This window comes from Eucalyptus grandis, chromosome 3 (genome assembly GCF_016545825.1).
Source record: "Eucalyptus grandis isolate ANBG69807.140 chromosome 3, ASM1654582v1, whole genome shotgun sequence".
Classification (NCBI taxonomy): domain Eukaryota; kingdom Viridiplantae; phylum Streptophyta; class Magnoliopsida; order Myrtales; family Myrtaceae; genus Eucalyptus; species Eucalyptus grandis.
Genome location: NC_052614.1, coordinates 46,373,716 through 46,399,546, shown reverse-complemented (window position 1 = coordinate 46,399,546; position 25,831 = coordinate 46,373,716). Strand labels below are relative to the sequence as shown.

Sequence of the window (25,831 nt, the reverse complement as noted above, 5' to 3'; positions counted from 1 at the left end):
CTCAAATATACCAAATGATTGCGTTAGCAATATAATGTGGTGTGGAGACTCTACCAAAGATTCTAGATCTCCATCTAAAATTCTCGCACCTCTAGAGTTAGCTTCTCTTCCTCATCTAGAAGAGCTTACTTCGTTTGATCGGGACCAAGAAGCCCTCGAGCAGCTTCCGTCCTCCACCTCGGAGCCGGAGAAATTTGTCGACTTTAGAGTTCTATCGGTTTGAAGTGGATGACATTCCGCTCAAGGGACTTCCACGACTGGAGAAATTCACTCTTGAGGATTGTGTATGGCTTCAAAGATTATCTTTTCCTTTGGAACTAAGGAAGCTACGGAAAGTGCGTGTGTCAAAATGTCCAGAGCTAGTTGAGATACGAGTCATGGGTCTTTCAAAATCAATGGAGTACTTAAGCGTTGATGAGTGCAACTCTTTAATAAGAATAAGTGGGTTATCATTCTTGAAGAACCTGGAGAAATTGAAAATTGAAGATTGCAGGGCACTTATTGATATTGAGGGCCTAAATGAGCTAGAGTCTCCGAAATCCTTAAAGGTCGAAAGGTGCATGTCATTGAGACAGTTGATTGGCGCATCTTGCACAAAAATACCAGATGATTGCTTAGTCAATATAATGTGTTGCGGAGACTCTATCAAAATTCTAAATGGATAATGCTTTTGAAGCATTATAGAGAAGAAATTCTTCTTATTACATCAAAAAAGGTGCGACATCTTCTTCATCAATGTGTGGGACTTTTGTTTAATTCCTTTTTAGGTCAAATATCCTCCTTTCTTTACCCACACAATATCTGCCCTTTTAAAGTTGCCATTTTTTCGTTGCATTGTAATTTCTTAGGTGGCTAATTTATTTCCGTCGTTCTCTAGTGTTGGATATTTAGGGTTATTAAAAAATATTTCCTCCCTCGTTTTAGTTTCCCATTTTGTGTTGCACTTTAATCATTTACGTTGCATTTCTTTGTTTTTTTTTTTTTTTTTAATCTTAGTCGCTTATCTCTACTTGCCTTTTTGGTGTTGGATAGTTTTGGCTCTTTGATATTGCCAGTAAACTCATTTAATCATTCCTAAAGTATTAATCATCAAAAATTGCTTTCATAGACAAGAAATTAGATAAAAGATCACCAATTATAGATTTCAAAAGCATTATATGATGTTTTTTGTCTTCTAATTTTCTTATTATTTTGCAATAACCATAATTAATGCATACACTTAATGTTTTATATGACAGTAGTACTTATCAACGATTCGAGTCAATTATTTCATTAATAAGTTGTGGTGAAATTAATGTCAGATTATTCAATTATAACTGTGCAAAAAAAAAAAAAACTAATTAGATTCTGCCACGTGTTGCCACATGGGAAATGAATGATGAACATGGGATAGTTAGTTCGCAGTATGTATGTTTGATATTATGATGATCAATCTCCTATGAATTTGTTCTTGACCTCTTGAGTGAAGATACTCGGAATGTTTGTTTTGTCTCTTTCTTTAATAATTTTGTTAGAATGTTTATGCAATTTAATTCAGAGCTAATCTATCCACTTGAAGATTAAGTAGTAACTGTGTATCCCATTTATTTGCTGCTTTGCCGGTGGCATGGGTATCCAGTGGGCTTGACTAGCTTTGTATTCTGAGCCACCAGTGGGCTTCAGAAGTTTTTTTTTTTTTGGTCAGTGGGCTTCAGAAGTTGACAATGCATTTTTAGTACCACTGCAAATCGTCAGCACGCGGGATTGACGTGTTTTTTATTATACATGATTCTTTCAAATTAAATTAAAACACATATTGCTTGAACAAATACTTTTATATTATGTCAGGAAGTAACTTTAATATGAGCAAACATACTGTTTCACTAAAAAGTGCAACTTATGGACAGAAAGAGTTACTATTTGATCTTGAAGCATATTACTTTAGATTAATAAATAATACAACAACATACAGATTATCATAGACTGATTAAAAAGCATTTATGGATTTTTCATTCTAAAAGTAGAAAATAGAACTCCTTTTCAGTTCCAAATGTAAAACAATAGTAGTATTATAATTGAAATAAATAGCTAACATTAAAGATAGTACTACATGAAGTACATAAAATTATCCAAAAAGAGTATATTATTGTAATTAAAGGGAATGTAACCTGAAGGATTACGTCCACCAAAATAATGACATTTATCCAGGTAAATAAATAAACCTTAGCGCGGGCTTACCCATAGGATGACTCCTACTTATGATTAGTCTGCCTTAAATTGAGAAACAAAAACGGAACTTGATATGGAATTAGAATAGCAAGATTTTACTTCTTTTTTTCCTTTACTTGGCATGGTCTGGAATAATTAGTGTAGAGTGATGATAAATTCTAAAGAAATTAATTTAATAAATTAATCTAATAATTAAACCATTAAGGTTATGTGGATAATGCATAAGGTGCTATATATAAATAATGTCGAACTCAGCCCCATTCTGAGTTCGACATTTCAGGTTTTCTGATAAAGCGTCAGACTCTGCGTCTGTGGGTGAAACCGAGACTGATGGCACCTCCTCCATTGATGATTTTCAGTCAGAGCCGAGCAATGCTGAACGTTTTGAGGCCACGGGAAATAGGTGGCAAATGACAGACGGAAGGATTGGGTGCTATGACAGTGTCGATGGCGGGAAAATCGTGAGTATGGAAAACAGGGAGAAATACAAGGATGAGATTGGAGAACCTGCCAACCCAGGTGACGTTGTTGGGTCAAGTTGCCAAACATGCGAAGGAGTTGAACACTACGAGAGATCCTGCAAAGCTAAAACTGAAGTTGAGGATCAAGGAGACTTTTCTTCTGTAAGTACTGAAGATTTGCATTATCTTAATTGTGCATTCGTTGAATTTCAACGTGGTCCAGGTGAAAAGGGGCAGGACTGTGGAGACTGACCTAGTACCTGCGAAAACAGGCAAAGGAAGTTTGACAGGATGTGCTTCAAACCCAAGAAGGGACCCTGCAGAAAGAGGCAGGGGAAAGGATATAGCTTCAAGTTCAAGAAACGACAAAGGTTTGAGATTAGTTAGAGGCACAGCTTCTACTTTAGGGAAGGGCACGACATCAAACTTAGGAAAGGACATAGATTCAAGTTCACGAAGTAGCGCCACCTCGAGTTCAGGAAGGGCCAAAGGTTCAAGGGGCGCAACTTTGAATTCAGGAAGGGGCGTGACTTTGAGTTTAGGATTGGGTAGGGGTTCAAGTTCAAGAATGGACACATCTAAGACGGGCATAACTTCTAGTTCACGAAGCAACGCGACTTTGAGTACAAGAAGTGGCAGAGGTTCAACTTCAGGAAAGGGCACAATTGTGAGTTCAGGAAGGAACACAACTTTGAATTTAGGAAGGGGCACGACTAAAATGGTATCAAGTTTAAGAGCAGGGATACAGAAAGGTTCAAGTTCGGCCAAGGGTGAGCCTCAAACATCGAGGTCACGAGAAGAACAATAAGGCAAGAATGAAGAAGCAAAGAAGCAAGCGGAAGATCTAAGGTAATGTAACATATTTAGTAGGCACGCGCGTTCTTCATTCTTCGTGTGTGCTCACCCCCAGGCAACGCAAGATTACAAACTCTACCTTTTAGAGGAGACTTGAGACCAATATGTCACAGTAGAAATCTATTTTTATTTGAATTTTCCTACATTTATCTTAAGGAGGACCAAAACCAACAAGTGGTTACAGGACACAGATCATCTGTTTCCATCCATGAGCCGATCTGCTGTCTCCGTTCTGTTATAGGTGTTTCCGGTTTTTCTTTTCTGACTTCTTCCCTAGTTTTATTTCCATTCCGTTAAGTAGCAGGTTTAATCCATTCTTCTTTCTTGCCACTCAACATTATACGGTGATGTTGCGGTGTTCTCTCCTAGTTTTAATCCAACCACAGGAGGATGATTGATCTTTGGGGTTTTCAATGGGCCATAATATAAATTGTTCAAATAATTCTCTATGTCATTTATACTTCCTAGTTTTACTCTATGTATAATTTCAGATTTACTTTCTTTTTGTTATTTCTACGTATCATTCTTCCCGGCAAACCTTTCTTTCTCTTGGAGTGTGTATTTCTGCAAACTATTTTCTTTAGTTTTGATTTTCTTCTGACAGAAAATCTGCTTTTAAGGTTTTGTGGTCTATTAATTTAAAGAAAGTGTTAATAAGTTTATTTGGAAATCTGAAAACATGAGAGACGTTGGCCTGGAGGTACCCTAGTCAAAGTGTTAGTATGAATATAGACGCTTTTTGTAGCAATGCAGGACCAATCCTATAAGTAGGGCGTATTAGTTATTCTTTTGTTTTTCTAATTCCATTGCAATTTTTTTCCCAAGCTCTTTTTACTAGGATAAGGGACCGTGATGATTTAGAAGTTACTTTATATGAAATTCTTTTGGACTTATTTCTTCATTTAATTCTTCAACGTTCACTTTCATCGATCTACTTTTGTAAACTTAATTTCTATTTTTTCATCCTTATATTTACTAGAAAAATACCATAAAAAACCTTAGAATATGTTCCACAGTAACATCAACACTTTCAAAACTTTGTTGGCGCCCCACAGATCCCAAACCCTCACGGTTCTGTCCAAGACTGCCCATGAAAATACTGGGGCTTACTTCGACACAACGGAATGCAACCAGAGCTGATGTGGCTCGTGGTAGGTTAAATGAAAATGAATGAAGAGAACGATGTTGTGGCGGCTGACGTGGGCTACAATGGCGCCGTTTTGCTCTCTCTCGATTGCTCATGTCGATTTGAGACTAAATTCTAGGGGTGTTGGTTCGTGTTTGCTCTCTCTTGGTTCCTTGCCAGATCCGTGGATGTTTAACCAAGATTTATCCAAATAAGAGATTACACTGTTCCAAATCCATGGTTGTTTCTACAGTCGGTGTTTTTCTGATTCTGGGTTTTGCCCTCTTTTTATGGCGTTTTTATTACTCTTTGGTTATGCCATTACCACATCTTGTGCATTTTTCCCTCTTCAAGACTGCGTTTCTTACTCCTGCAACTTGCAGTTTTATTGGAAGAGATGGATCATATTTTGCATCATTCAATTTCGTTAGATCTTTAATTTTCATATATCTCGGGTGCCTCTAAATCTTGCTAGTATTCTGTAATTTGTTAGGATTATACACCAATGGTATTTGATAATTCACTGCAAGTGTAGTAGTCGAAGGTGGCGATGTGAACTTGGACTGTGATACTGCTGGGATGAACTTGGTGCTCTCATCGTTGTTAGAGCTCTAAAAGGCCACTGTTCTGGTTGTTGCGCTGCATATGCTTTTGAATGCCAGGGCAAGAAGATAACAATAGATTAAGACCTGAGCTATAGAGGAGCAGATGTGTTTCGATAATCTACACTATCGACAAACCTTGGCTTTCTCTTTAGTTATTTGAGCTAGTTACGAGTATACTCAAAAAGATTTCACTTCCAAATTTGTGTTTCATAATTTAGTTTCCGATGATCTTATGTTGGCTAGTGGAAGGAGGTCTATCGTTGGAGGTGATGGTTTGTCAATAATCTGCTATAGATTTGGGATTGATAAGGTAGTCCATTGTTGTTTAAAATGGTTGCTTTTATTCGCCAGTTGAATGTAGGACCAGCTCACTATTATGTGCCGTTCATCATGGGTCCCATGCATTGTTGAATTTGAATCTGTCGTGCTGTGTTTGAAGGCCTCTATTTCACAAAATTTCTAGTGTTTCCAATAAATCAACCTGCTTCCTTATCTGTTATGCTGTGCATTGTCGAATTGAATTTTCCATCAAGGATGCACTAGTGGAATTTGAGTTGCTTGCTCGTATTGGACAGGTTGATGATTGCGGTTTTTCAAACACATTGTTCCTAAGTATGACAGAGAAATGATTTTTGGATTGATCAATGAAAAGAGACCATTGGAAATTATGGAAGTCAGTTGAAAGTAGAGAAACTCCACATTCTCGAAACGCAGCTAGAAAGGAGTAAGTAACAGAACAAGATACAAGTAGAAGTATCTCAACTAGGAGCAAAGGAAAAGATCTATTTTAAAGGCATAACAGTATTAGAAGAATTGATGTGCATAATGCTGACGTTGAAGTTAGACAAAAAAACACAACTTACGTTGCCTTGGATTGGCACAATGTTGGATTGGGGATGGTCGTGTTGTTTGTCTATCTCTTTTGCTTTTGGGTAGCGTAAGTGGAGTGTATATGCTAGGCAAGAATAATGTTATGATGCCAAAAAAGTGAAGATGTATTCAACTGTATTAGCAAATCCAAGTTCAACCATCTTGAATGTACTTAGTGAATCCATGTTCTACTGTGTTTAATTGTCTGCAATGAAAGATATCTTGTTCTGTATACTGAATATTTATGTCACATTCCTGTAGTAATACTGTCATGTTATCATGCCGCACAGATTGAAAAGATAAAGTATTTAGGTTCTTAAGCTTTTAATAAATATGGTGGTCCTGATTGGAAGGAGAGGGATTTGGTTGAAGATGAAGAAAAAAGAAACAGAACATGCATTTACAAACAGAACAACCATCACCAGTTCTATGCTTCAAATGAGATCTAAAACTTTTCTTCATTTAGAACGTGGATGATTGCTATAGTAAAAAACAACTGGACAAGTTGGTATATGGTTCAGAAAACAAAAGAAAACAAAAAAAGGGGAAATTACAATCAACTTAAGAAATTACAAAGAGAAAAACCAACTGGACATTAACTACCAAGTTGGTATATGGTTCAACCGACAGAAAGAAGAGGAAATTACAACCGACTCTAATGATCACAGCACATCCATCACAGCCACTTGTTGCTGTTCCATTAGTCTTTGCAGTGGCTGTCATGGAGTCCTTCCTTCTTATGTCTCTGCAACATACAGATTAAAAGAAGAAAGAAAAAAGATTAACAATGTTGTTGCCATTTTTGACCCTATCACGTTCGTCCTCTCTCAAACTAGCTCTTCAAAGCGTCAAATCGGCCTTTCAGAGCAGCAGATCAAGATGATTTCTACCATACCCTCACTAATGCACCATATGTCTGCCTCAAAGAGACAGCAGTTTCTTCGCAGTTCGTGAGAACACTTTAACTGTTCTTTAGCGAGTTTGGGTTTCCGATCAAGAACCACGTCGAGAATTTCATGTGTCCGGGCATTACTGCTATCTATAGAGGAGTCTCGCTACAATAAGATTAAGAGCCCCACCTGGAATCGATCGAGAACCATTGGATCATCTCTTAGCAAGGACAGCAAGGAAGCTGCGTGCCTTTTCCTATTTGTGAAGTCTGCTCTCCATTTTCGATCTGGAGACAGACCTAGGCCTCAGCACGGGACTTATATATCTTGCTAGAAGATGGCCATGAAAGTCACCTTCTGATTCCGAAATTAATTATTAGCACCCTTCACAAAATTTCTTATTCAGTTGACATTGGAAATCGATTAAGTTTGTGAAACACTGCAAGTCATTGATTAATGAGTTGCCGGTAGTTAGTCCATGATTCTTGGAGCTGCATGAGTTAAGTAATCTTCTTTTAAATTCTGCACCAGCCCTTCATAGAAGCATGAGGCTAGAATATGAAATAATTCGCTTGGTGCATTCATAATAGAGGCGGAATTTGCCATCTGAGGAAGTCAACCAATACTTGGACTAAATTATCTGCGGAAGCTATGCATAGTCTCTGTTTAGATAAATTACCAAAAACGCATACTGCTGATATGATGAAACAAAGCCTTTGGGTTTTCTTCATAAGTCGCAGCTTAAATCTCGTTGCACTCTAACACTCAACTTCACAGCTCCCTTTTGGCTATTGCTGTCGTATCTTTGTACTTCAACCAGCGTATCATATGGATGACTACAGTAATTTGGAAGACCACTGGCCTGGAAAAGTTGCATCGCTGTCTCAAGTTGCTGTGTGGTCAAAACCAGATGCATAAAGATATGTGAAGGCCATATAACTTGCTCCCATGCAAGTTCCCATAGATTTTCCTAAAACCCAGATAGACCTTGTCTCAGAGAGGGAATACGTAATGTGGACAATAGTTGTTCAGTCAAGTCTCCAAACTTATCAGTTAATCTTCCCAAGGCCCTTTTGAGTGTTGTAATTTTCCTTTCTTCTTCTTATTTATTTATTTATTTTTGGGGGCGGCGCGGGGCGATGTGGGAGGCAAAATGGAAGTTGAGTTCTCGGGAGCTCCTCATGTGGGATTGGATTCCAAGCTTGGGCTTGCATAGTATAAAACCCGCCAGGCCCCAGTGGTTTGTTGAAGCATGTTATACACTCGGGATACATTTAGTTCAGGTGCCCTTTTTGATTCGTTTAGAAAGTCGATTTTTAAATTGTAGATTTTTATTTTCTGAGTGTTTCTTAAAGCAAAAATAATATTTGATCTGACCGAAACATAAATGTTCATTAAACATAGATATTACGGACTTGGTTGTTTGATGTAAGTTCCCTAGAAGACTTGTTTGTTTTGTCTCCTTGTGAAGATGATTGTTTGTGGTGCCTCATGTCATGCACCCCACGTGTTAATTTCTCTGTGTCTTACAGGGTGGGAGAATATAGTTTTTTGAAGATGGGCAATTCTGATGCCGCGAAAATTGTTGATGTTGTCTAGAAACTAGCTTGGGCAACAAACTGATGCTCGAGCATGTGAGGCATATTCCGAACATTCGGATGATCTTGATTTCTACTGGAAATTTATTTGATGAGTACGGAAAGTCGGCTCAAGGATGGGACTTGGAAGATAGTTAGAAGGGTATCTCGTGCTAACAAGGAGGAGGAAGTGTCGTAACTCTTTGCCACACACAAGGCAAGGCGTGCAAGGACCAAATTCATATCGTGGGAGAAGAAGCCACACCTGATCTATGGCATATGACACAATGTATGCATATGTTGCTTTGATAAAACAAAATATCCAGAAACTTCAATGACTGAATTTTTGTTATAAGGAGCCGTTTTTATATATTTCTATGTACATTTTTCTTAAGTGATTGTAATGTCGGGTGTTACACAACTTAAAAGTTGGGTCTGAGTGCTAATTTTGTGCGTACGTGGTCACCTTAGTCATCCATACGAATGCTGTTAAATTGCTAGTTTATCATAGAATGTGGCACTTACAGGCATACTTATCTAGTAGTCAGAGCTCGTGAAGATCCGATTATCAGGAGCATTGGAATCATTGGAGAGCCTACATATTGACACCTGTCAATCTCTAGAGAGATTTGGATATCTCCTGGAACATCTAGGCTATAATAATGCAAAAGATATCGAGTTACATGATGGATCACAATCTTCAAGTGAGTTGGAAAATTACGTGGGACTAATATCCTTCGGAAGCGAAGATGTTTCGCTGTTTTAAGTTACCCAAACGTACTTGAAATTCTAAGTTGTGGGTGCTTTGGAATCGCCAAAAGAATTTTACATTTACGACTGCAGATTTCTAGGAAGATTAGGTGAGTTATCAAACTTGAAGATCCTGAAGTATTTTCATATCTAAGAGGGTGATGAACTGATTCATGTTGAGGGCCTTGATGAATTAAGGATTTCCGAAATTGCTGACGGCCAAATTGTGCATGTCATTGAGAAGGTTGATCAATGTGTCCCCACAAACAATGCCCGACCATTGCTTTACCATTTCGTTTTTTTTTTTTTTTTTTTTTTTTTTTTTTTCAGATTTTGCCTCTATCGGAGCCTTCTCTCTCCCGTTCGGCCGTCAATTCCGCTTTGGCCTGACTGCTCTACCCACTTCTCCATTTCTTTTTAGTATTCCGGCCAGTTTAAGACGGGCATAGCTCATGTTTTTGGCCGGTCCACAAGAGGTTCGCAGCAATCTTGCCTGAGTGGACGTTTCGCAGGGACATGTTATTCTCAAACAAAAATGTCTCTAGTATGCAAGTGATGGAAAAAAAAAAAAAAAGCAGCAATAAAGAACAAGAATCACAGACCATGGGTCAAATTCATTCATTTTAGGCAGATTCGATATCTAATTTTCTTGTTAAATGATTGAGTAGATATGCACATTCTTCATTCTTCATGTGTTTCCATGCCACAGGCAATGCGAGGTTATAAACTCTACTTCTCAAAAAAGACTTCAGGCACATATGTCAAGGTAAAATTATATTTTCCTTGAATATTTTCGTACATTTTTCTAAAGGAGACTCAAAACCAGCAAGTGATTTTGGAATGCAGATCAACCGTCTCCTTCCATAGGCCAATTTGTTGAGTCCAAGATTTTAGACCGCTCGCACGCGTCTTCAGAGTTTTCTATGGGCGCCTCTTCATTCTGAAATACAAGTGGTGGCCTCTTCTATTCATTTAGTTTTTTTCAGTGAAAAACGCATGTAACGGTGACTTTGAAATATGGGAAACCATCATTTGCTCTTGAATTTCATTTCTTGATCACCTCTAATCAAATTGAATTTCTTATTTCAGCATATGACGTTAAAAGCATAATATTTTTTATTAATGATCCAACATGCACTAAAAATTGAGTTTCAGTAACCGAAGCACCAAGTCCAATAAGAAACAAAAAAAATGATATTCGATCATATGAATACCAAATTACTAAGCACACTAGAGAGTCATTATGTGCCTGAAAAACTCAGTAAAAGACAACCATTGTACGAATAAATCTTATCATACCTGTTCTTACTTCAGCAAATTTATAGTGAAAATTGTAGGCATCTTACTCACACTTGAACACCATGCCTACTGTTGATATGACCTAGAATTTTGGAAGGGTCAACATTAGCCCACTTGAATCACATTTCGAAAACATATAAAATGAGAGACAAATCAAGAAATTATGCTCCAACATACTTGAACAAACAGATAGAAATTTAAACGGAAATACAATATTGGAAACTTGCCAGAAAATAGAAGTATTGACGGATTATTTAATGAATAAAATTTAAGTTACACATAGCAATTTCACATATCAAAACATGACTTCTTATGGCAATCAAAACCAAGTTAACACACCATGCATTGTGATGCACTAGGCATATGACCACGCAAGCCCTATTATCTAGTCCATCCAAGCATAAAAAACCATGTTATGATTAAAGGGACAAAGAAAGGCATAAAATTCCATTGCAATAGGTCTGCAACACAAGAATCAATCTTTTGCATCCATTGTTAGCTCATGGAGCAACAACCGATCCAAAGTGAAACTCACAAGAAAATAGAAGTATTGGCGGCTTGGAGAAGAAGACGCCGGCCCAAACCCTTCCACTTCCGCTTGTTGACTTGGTTTCCTTCTTTTTTAGATATCGGGCCACTAGAGAAAGGTTAAAACATAAGGCCTACAAAATTCATTAAAGCCCACATGCAGAGCCCGCATTTTCCGGCCACGGCATGCTTTCTCTCTTGAAGCTTTGACGAGGGTTTGAGGTTCGATGTGGCTAATTCAGTCTCCAATAACGGCTTAAACTGATCGGCCAGTCAAATGTACACAGGCCCAACTAACAAGTGATTTTTCCTGCAACCGGAACATTGGTTCTTTTGTCCAAAAAATATGAACAAAAAAATTGCCATCCAATGATTAAGAAAAAAACTCAATTTTTTTTCTTATTTTCTTCCCGTCTCGTCGACAGCCCATAGCTACAGACCAAAGAAAGAAAGAAAGAAAAAATCATGGCCTCCAAACCAAAAAGCAGTCAACTGTAGCTGCACGAAAATGACACTCTCCGTGTCATTGAATCTAGATTTATTTATTAAGGCAGAACGCGGCACCAGTGAATGATCCAAACCAAAAAGCAGTCAACTGTAGCTGCGGTAAAAGACCTGGAAAGGGTGGAGCATGTCTCACCCCTCTTCAGCTATAAGACATAATTGACCAATTCTAATCATGCATTGAAAAATATAATGAAGCATCAATTAGAATCGCATGCAGAAAACAAGATGTGAGATAAATCTATCCTTCAACCATTGTTCGAATCATCTCTCTAAGAAAAAGTTCAAAAATGCTAAAAAATCACACGAGGTATGCCAATTTTGAATGCCTAAATAATTTTCAGAAGGTAGGAGACAAAAATAGCACCGAAGAACAGGAACTCAATTTTGGTCCTGAAAAACAAAGTCTCAAAGGAGCGATAGACATGATTTTTGATCGATGATGTTTGCGAGTACTAATTAACATTTCCAAGCTTCAAATCATTCCTAAAATATTTCCCAATAATGACACATGTTGCATTGGCTATTTGCCAAATGTAAGTTGATCACGAGTCTTATCATGTGCGCGCGCGCACACACAAAAAAGAAAAAAGAAAAAGAAAAGTAGAGACATAGGGAGTCCTTAAATTAGCGAAATGTCCAAACAAGTTCCTAAACATTTTTTTAAATGGATCCCTAAACCATATATCTGTTTTGTTTGAATTGATTCTTCTGTTAAAATTACAAATGGAGATGCCAATGTGGTCGTTAAATGCTGACATGGCATTTTATGTGTTAGAAATTTTTTTACAGATATACTAGTGTAATATTTTTTGTGGTAAAAAAATTAGTTTAGAGTAAATTTGTCACAAACATATCTAATTTGGATTTTTTTTAATATATTAACGCAATAAAATAAGAAAAATCAAACAGAAATTCATTTTGGAGAAACGCATGCATCTCCATCTAAAAGAAGTTTTGTAGTGCATTCTAGTTTGCATTCGTTCTGCTTAAAGATGAATTCATTCTGCAATAAATGAAATCAATTCACGAAATTCATGAGAGATGCATTTGTATCCTTTTTAATATTGTAGACAATTTCACTCTTTGCTCGCTTTGGTCCTCTCCACTTGCAAATGAAGTTCCTAGAGAAGCGGGGGGATTGTCCTCTTCGATCTTCTTCAAAAGGTTACCCACAAACACGCGCCTCTTCAAGTCCCCGAGCTTTGCGATGTTCACGACCTCATAGTCCAGTGTAGAAGCCCTCTCCGGTCTTCTTCAACGTACAGATAGAAGCGATGAGGGACACTGACGCTCGCCTCAGATTTGAGCGAAGATATGACCGAGAGCAAAAACAAACGTATACAGTTTTAGGAATTTGGTTGCAAAAAAAGAAAAAAAAGTTGAGGGGCATGATTGAACCTTTTTCAACGATTTAGGGACTTGATGCCTTACTCCGAATACAAAAACTAAAGAAGAGCTTCTGATTGGCCTTTATGGTCTCCCAAGGAGTCTTTGAAAATTGCTAGAACTCGTTAAGAAGTCTTGGACGCCTTCGCTGGTGTCCACTTTTGCTGCTGAAGAACGTTAGGTGGGAAATAGACAATTATATTTGATGTTAAAGGGCGCCGACCAACTTTGTTTCTGTCCTCAGACCAGACCAGAAAAATCTCTCACCCTTTTGAGAAAGATTCTCGCATGGACTCGACTGTCTCATTGAATTAATATAAAGTTTCAAGGATTTATATATAATGCAACAATACAATACCCTCAAATGACATAATGTTATCATAGAAAATTAAATGTACCAAAAAAACGGTTGAGCTTGGGTGACTTTATGTATTGCTGTTGACTAGGATAATGCAATATAATAGATGTCTAATTTCTTATTTTCGTTACAGCCATCACCTTAATATCTTTTACAAGCATATCCCAAACACTAGAGTCAGTATTTATTACTTATGAGATTATTTATCCACAGAGACATCCGTAGAAAGCTACATATAATTCTCAGAAGGTGGGACCTCCGTTCATTTTCAAGGAATGCAACCCTGGACCTATGGGCTTGCACATGTATCTTATTAAGCCAAAAAGGAAAATAATTGTGAACTTATCTGATTAGTAGCAAATTTGCCCCTTTATGGTCTTTCAACGAGTCCAGAAAAATTTTCGCTTGTCGAAAAGTCCCCGGCGCTTCATTTAAAAATTAAAGCGTCCAAAAATTGCTAGGCTATGCTGGGACTAACATCATTACTTATGGACAAGACCACTTGAGAGTACTAAATTATGCAAAAACTTGCTGGCATTTTGTCTCATTAGAGGCAGATTAATTAATTAAATAACGGGTAAAATCTAGCTCTTTTTTTTTAAACAAAAAAACAGTGCACTTGCCTCGCAGTCCACGACAGAAAAATAACATCCCTCTTTAACACTTACGACTTTTGACTATTCAATGTTTGCGGGATGTGGCTCCCCTTCTCCACCATGTTATGGGCTGCCAGAACCATATAATCTAATCCATTTTACTGCATTCTGTTCATGTCCTGGCAATTGCACACAAGAGACAAACCAAGACCAACCTTCCCTGCTTGGCATTGCCTTAAACAACATGTAAAAAATAACTCGTCCAACATTTAGTTGTGAATAAAACCGTCTCGTGAAAAAAAAAAAAACTTTAGGAGCAAGTTGAAGAGCTAAGAATTTATAATGCAGAGATTCGTTCTTTTTGGTGAGCTTAAATAAGGGCATGTGAGGGCACAATATGATTAGGGTTGCAGTCGCAAAGTGACTAGAAGGATTAGGTACCCTGTACATGCATATTGGCACCTCTACTTCTGTGTTCAAGGGCAACCAAAGACTAATCCCTAATCATTATTTGTGGCAAACTCTTTCTATTTCCTGAGACATTACATGGATACGCGGAGGAAGAAGGGAGAGATGAACTAACTCCAAAATAATTGCGAAAAGCTATAATGAGGTAGGCTCGTATAGTTTTGGTTCTTTACATGCGTCAAACATTATGTCATAACTTAAGTAGACTTTATTTTGAAATAACGTCAACGAATGGTGTGAAACAGGCGTAATTTTCGAAATTCTCATCAATGTGACCCAGGGAACCTCCGTGCGCCACTTCGCGGCGGAGTAAACCCTGGGGTGGACTGGGCCCCCACCACTGACCCAGCCACAGGTGAATCGCGCAGTTTGCACTGAAGCATTGACCCACGCAAGTTTCGAACTCCTCCCCCAGCGGATAGAGTACTAAGCCCGAAACCAGCGTGGCCACGGCGGGCGGTGGTCTCATCAATGAATTGTTATTAATATCTTACGTGTATAAATTGTCTCAAAATAGTTTTTTTTTTTGTCAGTCTACTTAACTCCTATTCTAACTCTCACTCTCAGACTTTTACTTGAAACTCTCACCTAAAATTAAATCATCCTTACCCCCAACCCTCCCGAGAAGGTGGTGATTTGAATCGGCACGTCCCCTTGGAAAGTAATGTAGTAATGCAAAATGTCTTCCCTACAACAATGAGTGGTGATTGCAAGCGGTCATTAAAGCTTCAAAGCTTCAAAAAATATCATTCCAGCAATAGTTCTTGATGCTTTGTGAAAGCTGATTAATGAGCTTTATTACATGCAGAGAGAAAAATATATGAAGGCATTGAAACTCCCTAAACTGTTGCAAAATATTCAATCAAGTCCCTCAACATTTTTCAATGCCATTGAGTTCCTAAATTATATAGTTGTTTTTTACGAGTTGATCTTTTCATTAAAATGCAAATGGAAATGCTGAGTCGATCTTGTGGCAATTTTAATTTAAAAAGCTATTTTTAAAATTTTAATCTGAAAAGGAAAGATAAAAAAGAAAATGCACGCCTCTCCATCTAAAAGTAGTTTGTTGCAGTGTGGATTGCATTTGTTCTGCCCAAAGACGAGTTCACTCTGCAATAACCAAATCGATTCACAAAAATCATGAGAAATGCATTTAAATCCTTTTACTTTTGTCTATAATTATAGGGTCCATTCTTCGCTCACCTCGGTCCTCTCCACTCGGTCAAGAAGTTTTTGAAGATGTGAGAGATTGTCCTCTCCGATCTTCTTCCACAGGCTGTCCATCAACATATGCCTCTACACGTCCCTAAGCTTTGCAATGTCCACCGCCTTGCAATCCAGCAAAGCCGCCCTCCTCAATCTTCTTCGGCATGCAAGCGGGAGTGATGAACGTCGCCTCAAATTTGGGTGAGGACCGCCCCCTTTCTGAAGACTTGAACGGGGGCCACAGCCCTTGCCACCTGACTGCACTATCCTTCCCATAAGGTGGAACATCACCATCTCCGTTTATAATTTTAATTGAAGAATCCACTCGAACAAAAAAGTATGCAGTTTATAAACCCAATTGCACCAAAAATAAAAATAAAAATAAATAAGAGATTTGATTGAACGGTTTGCAATAATTGAAGGACTGATGCCTTTATCCCAAACAAAATAAAAGAACTTCCGATTGGCATTTATGGTCTCCCAAGTAGTCTTTAAAAATTTCCAGATTATTTAAGAAGTCCTTGCTAAAGCAGAACGTTAGGTGGGAACTATAAAGTGAGTCGGCCAAGTATTTTAGGGACTGGCACTCACTTGCCTAGTTCATATCCAAAACTTCAGCTCATTTCTTATCCGGGCCACACCACAACCTCCTCTTTTTCTCTTTAGGGGTGAGAGATATCCGGAAGGAATAAGCTTCCTAGCTATGGCAAACTTGGAGGCTGGAACAAATAGTGACATTGCACGGGAATTAGAAGGTGAGTACCAAGTGTTTCTGAGTTTCAGAGGACCTGACACTCGAAATGAATTCACCGACTTCCTCTACCATGGCTTGGAAGATGTTGGGGTCCGTGTATTCAGGGACGAAGATGAACTCCACGTCGGTGAAGTGATTGGTGAAAACATTCTACGTGCTATTGACAACTCTATAATCTACATACCCATCTTCTCTCCGACTTATGCTTCCAGTAAATGGTGCCTTCGTGAGCTTGTGCACATAAGACAGAATTTGTCCCAATCAGAGGGTCAAAAATGCATCTTTCCCATTTTTTTTCATGTAGAACCTGATGATGTCAAGCTTAAGACTCAAAGGTACATTGAAGACTTTTTGAGGCATGAGAAGGAGTCTCCCAATGAAGTCGAGGCATGGAGAGAGGCTCTTGCGAAGGTTGACGAAATTAAGGGATGGAAGGTGAAAAAGGATCAAAGGTAACATTTTTAAAGATCCCTACCTATTTTTTCTTTTTTCTATTCTAAGGGATAAAATGTTGCCCTGTCCAATGATTTCTTTATTCTTTTTCTTGACGGAAAATATGTGAAGCTTTTATAAGATCCCTACCAAAATCAATTTCAGATTTTGCTGCCATATTGATCTGCATCATCACTAATTTCGACCCAAAAAATCTATTTACACTCGTGAGGTTTTCAAGGGAATTAGATCAACAAAATCTGGGATCGCCTGCGAACCAACTTCATTTTATAAATTTCTGAGTGCGCCTCAAGAAACACCAATCACACAAGAAAACTAAGATTCGGTGAAAAAAATAATGTCTAAATATTCAATAGAATCGAGAGCTTTCTGAGAACATGTAAAGAATACGAGGGTGTCGTCTCGGGGCCTCGAGCTCTGCAGAGGTCGTGGGAGGTCCATCTCGAGACCGGGCAACCTTGATCTGGACCAGGCTGCAGGGATGGCCGTTGCAGGCCTCTAGTCCGAGGTCGGTGACGACGCGGAGGCCTCTGATTTTGGTGAGCCCGCAAATTCAGAGAGAGAGAGAAAAAAGACAAACGGTGTAGTGGATGCCAGCATTTCACGCCGGTACAAGTAGCGCACCGGTAGACAGCAGCCGAGGACGGACGGCGGCTGAGGTCAAGGAGAGTGGTGAGGGTAACTCTGATTAGAAAGAGGCAACTGGACTGATAAGTCAGGCGATAGATGCAATTTAACAAAGAAAAATATGGTTAATTTTCCCAAGTAATAAAGGTGGAAAGGGCCACATGGCTAATTAGCTTATCATTATTCATCAATAAAAATACATAATTTAGCCGTCAATCGATCAATTTAAATGTAATAGTATGTGGTGAATTAACACCTAGTATGCATTATTATAGCATTATGGGCGGCCACTTACCTTCACCAACGTAAATGAACTGTTTCTGCACAATTTAGATTTGGCAATCTCTTGAGCTCTTGGGTTACATTGTCAAATGTGCTAGACAGATCGCTTGAAAATCTTGGATTTTTAACCAAAAAATGGAGTTAGTGAAAAGAAAATTGACATGGCCTCTCCATTCTGTTTTTTATATGGACAAGGAAGAACACAGTAGATAGGAAATTCTGAAGCAATGACTTATCCTACTAACTCAATGAAACAGAAAAGCCGCAAGCGAAAACCCAGATTGGTGGGCCAAACATAGGAAAATATTCACTTGATGATGTGGAGAATCAAGTCAGTGTTGTTTGCCTAATCCACGCAGAGATGTCCATTCTCTAACCACCATACTAACCCCATGGGAGTCTGGTTCCTCGATTTTCAATTTTGAATGAATCTTAATGTGACGTGGTTCTTAAAGTGCCTTATTATTTTCATAATCAGATTCATAGAAGACTTTCATGCATAAGTTGAGCAATAAAAATTATTACAACAACTATCCTGCTGGTGCTGGGAAATAGTTACAGGAATCGGGATGACGTTCCATTTGTCCACATTATCTCGGATCATGATTCTCCTATTACGAGTGTTGAAATGTTTTCTAGGCTTAGCTATAAATGCCAATTTTTTGCTTATGCATGATATAATAGCCACTTGGTAACTTTGCCATCATGTAAACCAATACTATAGTCATAAAAAATTTCTCTAATAATATATGAAAAGAGTATCATGTGAATTCTACTTAATTAACATATACTGATTTTTCAGTGTACTTAGAGATCGTTCTTGATGTACTTCAATCTTCTTAAGTTATAATTTTGACAAACCCATGGGTGATGCATGGGCATGTAACTGATCTGGTCAGCTAATGAAAGCCCTTTTATACATGGCAGCCAAGCAACTATTGTCAAGTTGGTTGTTAAAAAGGTTTTGGAGGAACTGAAGACAAAACAAAAATCATTGCCTGAACATTTAGTTGGACATAATGATCGGGTGAAATACTTGAAAGAATTATTAGATGTCAAACAATTTGATGTGCGGCTCATTGGAATTTATGGAATGGGTGGTACGGGTAAAACAACTATTGCCAAGGTTGTCTTCAATAAATTATGTTCCCACTTTGGAAAGTGTTGTAGCTTCCTTGAGGACATTCGAGAAAGGTCGATCAAGGAGGGCATCGTCCATTTGCAAAAGAAATTACTATCTGACATTGGTGGTTCTAGATCTATAGAAAAAATTGAAGATAGTGAAGAAGGAATGAGGAGGATTGGAGCAACACTTAGCAATAAGAAGGTCCTTGTAGTTCTAGATGATGTTGATGAGAAAGTTCCCATTAAGAATCTAATAGGAAATTCCAAATTACATCGAGGATCTAGGATAATCATTACATCAAGAGACAAAGATATTTTGCAAGATGGGGGATTTGAATGTGATATTCAACACTATGAGATGCTAAAGATGGATGATGTTCTTGCACTTCGGCTTTTTTGTCGGCATGCCTTTGATAGAGACGTTCCTTTGGATCATTATAGTGACCTTTCTAGTAAAATTGTCTCCCTTATGGAAGGGCTTCCTTTGTCTATCGAAGTCGTGGGTTCGTTACTTAAGGGGAGAGACAAAATTTTTTGGAAAGAAATGTTGGTCAGGTTAAGTGAAGAACCTGAGAAAAAGATTCTTGATAAGTTGAGGATTAGCTATGATGACCTAGAATATGAGCAGAAACAAATTTTTCTTGATATAGCATGCTTCCTTTTCAATGAGAAGAAGACTGATGCAACTTACACATGGACGGACTGTAAATTTTATCCCACAAGAGGAATTGAAGTTCTTATCAAGAGGTGCTTGATAAAGATATTAGATAATGATAAGTTCTGGATGCATAATCAACTCATAAACTTGGGAAGGCATATTGTCCGTCAAGAAAGTCCATCCAACCCAGGAAAGCGGAGTAGGTTGTGGGTTGCAGACGAGGCGCTTGGAATCATAAAAAGCAAAAAGGTGAGTAAGAAAGGTCTCATTTTTAAATAGAAGTTGTATATCCTGGTATTATGGATTCCTTTTTGTCTAGAAATTTTATTATTTTTTCCTGCTCATTAGAGTTGTAAACATTGTGGTTAAAAGTTGCCAAAATTCTTCATATCATTGCAAAATTTTACTTGCAGAGGAAGGACAAGGTTCAAGCAATTAAGCTAGATGGATTGAATTACCCCATAGAGATTAAAAATGAAGAGTTTGAGAGGTTACAAAATTTGAGACTCCTCGAATTAGGGAATGGAACTTATGATGCGGGCTTGGCAAAGTGTTGTTCAAAGTTGAGATGGATTTCTTGGCATTCTCCTCATTGGGATTTGAGAGGAGACAACATAGATTTGAATTGTCTAGTTGTTTTTAAACTTCACAATACTAACTTCACAGATGATGCAAAAGCATGGGAGTTGATCAAGGTAATTTACATGCTTTAATTGTAGTATGATTGATTGTTTTAGTGTGTACTATGCAATAGTTCTTATAATTGACATGCCATCCATTTTTACAGATGGCACAGAATTTGAAAGTTCTATCTCTTACTCAATGTGGTGGCATAACGACAATCCCAAACTTCTCTAAATGCTCGAGTTTAAAGAAGTTGATTCTTTCGCATTGCGACAAGCTAAAGAGAGTTGAAAGCTTCATTGGATATCTAAAGTCATTGGTTGAGTTAGAGATTGAATGTTGTAAGGGTCTTACAGATTTGCCTGAAGAAGTGGGGGCACTAGTGAAGCTTAAGCGCTTCTCATTGAGGGGATGTTCTGGGTTGAGAGACCTTCCATGCTCACTTGGGAATTTAACCTCATTGATTGAATTAGACTTATCAAAAACGGGCATTGCCAAACTTCCAAACTCCATGAAGGGACTACTAAAACTGAAGTCTTTTCTTCTAATTGACATGGCAATGAAGGAATTTCCCAAATTCATTGAAAAGTTAAGATCATTTCGCATATTGAGTTTACCAAAAAATGGATCATATTCTCCGGAGCATCATGTTTGGCAGTTACCTAGTGGCATCAGCATGTTGGAAATTCTTGAAGAGCTGGATCTCTCTGGGCGTGATGATATGACAAGTGAAACTCCTATTGGAATTGGAGATTTGTCATCTTTTAGAACCCTAAATTTAACTAGCACCCAAATTTGCGAGATTCCAAGGAATATCGACATGCTTCATCACCTCCAAACACTAAACTTAAGAAATTGTAATGAGATCCAAGGGTTCTTGGAGCTTCCCTCAAGGACGATGTTTGATCAACATGCTTCATCACCCCCAAAGTTGGCCTCTTTGTCTCGTCTAGACCTAAAACCGTTGTGCAACTTCCGTCCTCTTTATTGAGATTGGATTTACTATGCTCCAGCTTCAGGTGGGCAGAATTACTTCCTTCCAGCTTGATATTGAGAAATTTGACGACTTTAGAGTTCTATTATGTTCAAGTGGAAGAAATTCCACTTGATAGACTTCCAGGACTGGAGAACTTAACTGTTGACGGTTGTGAACTGCTTCAGATATTAACCATTTCTTCAGAAAGCCTACAGCAAGCTCATGTGTCGTCTTGTCCGGATCTAGTTGAAATATCATTTTCCTTTTCGGAAAAATTGGAGTCTTTCTTCGTTTTTCAATGCGGATCTCTGGAGACAATAAAATGGCTAGATTGCGTGAAAAACCTGGAGAAATTGGAAATCCAACAGTGCGATGAACTTACTGATGTTTGCGGCCTAAAGCATCCAAAGTCTTTGAAATCCTTGGAGGTCACGCAATGCCCATCATTGAGGAGGTTGATTGATGACCCTTGCGCCAATATACCAAATGATTGCCTCGTCAAAGTCCAGGGGTGTGGAGACATTTTCAAAGATTCCACTCCGAGTGGTCCACCTGGAGTGCCTTTGTCGCATTACTTATCGGAGATTTTTCTAGATACATCAAACAAGGTACGGCATCTTCTTTCTCAATATACAGTAGATGTGCGTGAATTAATATGTTCTAGTTTCAATTTGATGCTATAATTCGGTAAAACAATATAAATTGCAAACATTTAAGTATTATCGTGAAACTTACACGAACGGAAATATATTTTTTCAATCCAACCACGAAAATTTATTAGAAAGATCTTTAAACAATATCAAATACATTAGTAGTCCTCTGACAAGTTCCTTTTAATTTGAAATGTTGTGATGTATGGACAAAATACACACATGAAAGTACTATAAATTCTAATTACATATTTTAATTTTTTTTTTATATAATCGAGTGTTGGATATTATGTAATATTTGCCCTTTTGAACTTTGGCACTATTGTGAAATAGCTCGTAAACTTTAAAAAATTATAGACTACCCCCAACCAAAAACACTTTGATTTATGTTGCATCCATTAGTTTTTCTATCTATATAGCCGTTAAAGTGCTACATGCATGGACTAACTCACTTTTCTTGATCGAATTTTCTCAAGTAGTTTTATTAACCATACATCATTATCTATTTTCCTTAGCTTCATAAACCATGTAGAAGATGTTATTCTGTTAAGAACGAGTTAATGCACTTTCGGTTAACATTTAACGGTCATACAAACGGAAAAAAGTAATGATTGAAACAAAAACGAAAGTTTGGAAAGTAATTCATTACTTTTCAAAATTTGCATGCTACTAAGAGGCACTGCCAAAATTTAGGAGGGTAATATGATATTTTAGAAGTGCCAAGATTCTTAATGAACAATAAAAATGCAAGTGGAATACCCATTCTTGTATTTTGTTTGTATCAAAATAAAACGATAAGTATAAGAAACATGAGTGGAATATAGATATGAAGTCTCGTGCTGGTAAAGCAAGGGATAAAATCTAAAAGAAATTATTATATATTAGAGGAAGATTTGCTTCCTTTTTTTGGCCAAATATGCTCCTCTCTTTTCATTACCCACCCAATATGCGCCCTTCTATAATTGTCTTTTTTTTTTTTCTTGGCACATTTATTAGGTGACTGATGCATTTCCTTCATCTGGTGTTAGATATTTGCGGTTCCTAAAGCAATCTTTCCACCCTCTTTTGAGGTTCCCATTTTCTGTTCTACTTTAACTACCTGGGTTGGATATTTGTTCCTAATGCAGTCTGTCCACCACCCCAATCCGATGGAACTTTTCTTCTTCTTCCTTCTACATTCCCAGCGTTCACATTCCCCGTTTAGACATATTCCATCGAACGTCTTCCCGCCGATTAATATAGCTCACTCCATTTTTATTTCTCAATTAGGAGATTCAGGACGAGCTCTCCCACGTCCCCAATTTACCTGACCTGGCGAATCAAGCCCCAGCAGACGAAGATGACTCGTATGGCATAGGTGGGAGCGTGAATCGCCCATTAAAGCGTCAAATGAATGAAGAGGGAGACAATGAACGAGACGGAGGAGGCGGAGGAGGAGAGCGAGCCTCGCAGGGTGACGGCAATCTCAGTGGTCGTGGGTCGATGGAAGAGATCTTGACCTCGCTTGTTTTGCCTGATGAGGAAGAGAAGCGCGAGAGGGAGAGCTGCTTCATTGAGTCCCTGCAAGGCAAGGCCACCCTGGCATCGAACTCGAATGAAGGGGTCCGAGCGATGGGCGGTTACTACTGCCACATCCAGGAGCATTACGACGATGCAAACGAAATCGAGATGAGGAAGAACAAGCGCGTCAGGCAGTCAGGCGCCCCTGTGGCGGCAGCGGCAGAGCCACGCGCTGTCGCCGAGCGTGGGCTAGCGGTGGCGTCTGCGGGTGGAGGACCGCTCGAAGGACTGGTAAGAGCAATGCAACAGCCCAGAGTTCCCAGAGGAGGAATTTTGGCGCGCTTTCCGGATGAGCAAGGCCACGTTTGACTTCATCTGCAACGAACTCGACGCAGCTGTCACCAAGAAAAACTCGATGCTGGGGCAGTTGATGTGGTGGTTGCAAATCACTGAATATTTTGTTGTCGTCATATGTTAAATTGGTTAATTTAGGTTATTTCATTTTTGACCTGACTCAAATTCGATCAAATTCACTGATTTGACGTTAATATAGAGCAATAGTTTGGATGATATTTCTAAAAGTTTTCACTTAGTTTGGATGGACCGCTCATCCCCCCTCCCTCCCTCTCTCTCGCTTGCATGTGCTTATGGCTGACAAATCTCATTTTAATCCTTTATATTTGGAGTATTTTCTTTCTTTCGGTAAACTATATGATTTTCTCCATGTTGAACTAAATGTTAATTGTTACTCTTTTTATTTTTTGCGAACAATGCCAATCTGTACATGTCATAGGGGACAACACATCGAAATCAATTAGGGAACAAAAGTATCTTTTCGTATTCTTTTTTTCTATTCTTCTGCACATGGCTTACGTTAACCTTTCCCCCATGATAAGGACGAATGATCCAGCAAAACAAGTCAGAGAAGCTCAAATACCAATTTTCACAGTAAGACTCAGATAAAATCACTTCAGAATCAGAAGTTCATCTATTTCTTTTGTTTGGGTTTAAATAATGTCAAATTAGTTTTGTTGTCATCGGTGTAAACTGAGAAAATCATTCATGCTCAAAAAACACTCGGGGAATGCCAAGCGAGTATCTTTAGCTTCTGATAGTTAATACATTGCAAAAAGGAAATAATACCATCTAATTAAACCAATACCAAGTGCCATGTCAAAGTGTGAACTAATGACAGTGTCTCCCGGAAATATTTTAAAAAGAAGTGTTTCCTTCATTATTGGCAAAATTTTCGCCTAATTAAACCAATTCCTATGATTGGACGCAAAGAAGAATCTGGTTTTTCTCTCTCCAAATCTCTCTCCATGGTGGTTTGGGGGAAGAACTATTTTTGGAAGAAAGAAATCACTCATAAGAAATCGAACATCAAAGCTTGGTATTTGTCTCGGAGGTCTCTGGTCATCTTTCTTCTCCACCAGCACCAGTTCCGGGAGAGCAGAGGATGCGCCCTGTTCTAACCCGTTCTGTGATAGACTAACTCGAAGATCTTCAATCTTACTCGATGCTTTTCCATCGGTTCTGATTCTACTCATTAGCACTTCCTGAAGTTCCTGCCTACCAAGCCGCGACTTCGATGGATTCTATAACAAGGTAATGCCTCTATTCTCCAATGCTCTGCTTTGATGTAGGAGATGCTGACATGCTTTTCATCTCTGCTTGGAATTAATAGTAGTTGTTTGATTTTACTTATTTCATTTTTAATATCTAATATTGATTTTTCTAGAGTGTAGCCATGGATCTGAGTTCGAGATGGTTAGAATCAGTGCCTCAAACAATTGCCTATTAATTGTTTGATGATATGCCTCTCAGATTTTGGTGAGAATCGGTTTCAGAAATCGTTCAATCTGAGTGTGTATTATTGATGTCAATAGGATGCTATTTGATTCATTGACTTTTAGATATGAAAATGCACGCATTTCGTTGTCACCGAGAGTGAAATTAAACACGCAATTGTTGTGTCCGGTGCATTGCCTATACTTGCAGCTGTGGATGGTGGTCGTTCGCAAGGATACATCTTGGGATTGATGATTCGAGTATTCCTTTCCGATGACATTTGTGATTAAGTCCTTTACCGAGTTATACTTCCACATCTCTGCTCTTTGTTTGCGGGAGGTTGTGGCTGGATTCGATGACGGCCAAAGATTGTCACCGGTAATGTACCCGTGATTCTAGCTAAGCAAAGCAGATGGAGGTTTGAATGTAAAGCTTGTTTGCAGTTTGCTAAGCATAGATGTACGAGTATGCTTGTTAGAATCTAGGCATGAAGAACATTGAAAAGAGAAACGTAGGCGTTTGGAAAAAAAATGGAAATGATATAGGTATGTTTGATAATCATATTTACTGCAGAAATTATTTCTATAATTCTGTTTCATGAACGAGTTTTTAAGCATTCGAATGCATTTAATAATTGTACAAAAATTCATATTCCCGAAATAGAAAAATAACAGAAATGCGTTTAATACGACCCTTAATTT

At 38.3% G+C, this 25,831-nt stretch overlaps 1 protein-coding gene across 1 annotated transcript; it reads left to right on the top strand.

Annotated features, from left to right (window-relative positions):
* The first annotated feature begins 16,293 nt into the window (after positions 1-16,293).
* On the top strand, positions 16,294-23,708 carry LOC120291880 (disease resistance protein RUN1-like). The gene is made up of 7 exons (XM_039309661.1): positions 16,294-16,445; positions 16,527-16,896; positions 18,734-19,838; positions 20,003-20,284; positions 20,377-21,143; positions 21,227-21,797; positions 23,109-23,708. Exons 1-7 carry the CDS (start codon positions 16,394-16,396, stop codon positions 23,706-23,708), a joined length of 3,747 nt encoding a protein of 1,248 aa, XP_039165595.1. The 5' UTR covers positions 16,294-16,393.
* The last annotated feature ends 2,123 nt before the right edge of the window (positions 23,709-25,831 follow it).

Excerpts from the sequence above, each read along its gene's own strand:
- LOC120291880 (XM_039309661.1), top strand. The coding sequence starts at position 16,394 with ATGGCAAACTTGGAGGCTGGAACAAATAGTGACATTGCACGGGAATTA. Across the intron at positions 20,285-20,376 it reads AAGCATGGGAGTTGATCAAG|ATGGCACAGAATTTGAAAGT; the intron begins GTAATTTACATG and ends CCATTTTTACAG. Across the intron at positions 21,144-21,226 it reads CATGCTTCATCACCCCCAAA|CTTCAGGTGGGCAGAATTAC; the intron begins GTTGGCCTCTTT and ends ACTATGCTCCAG.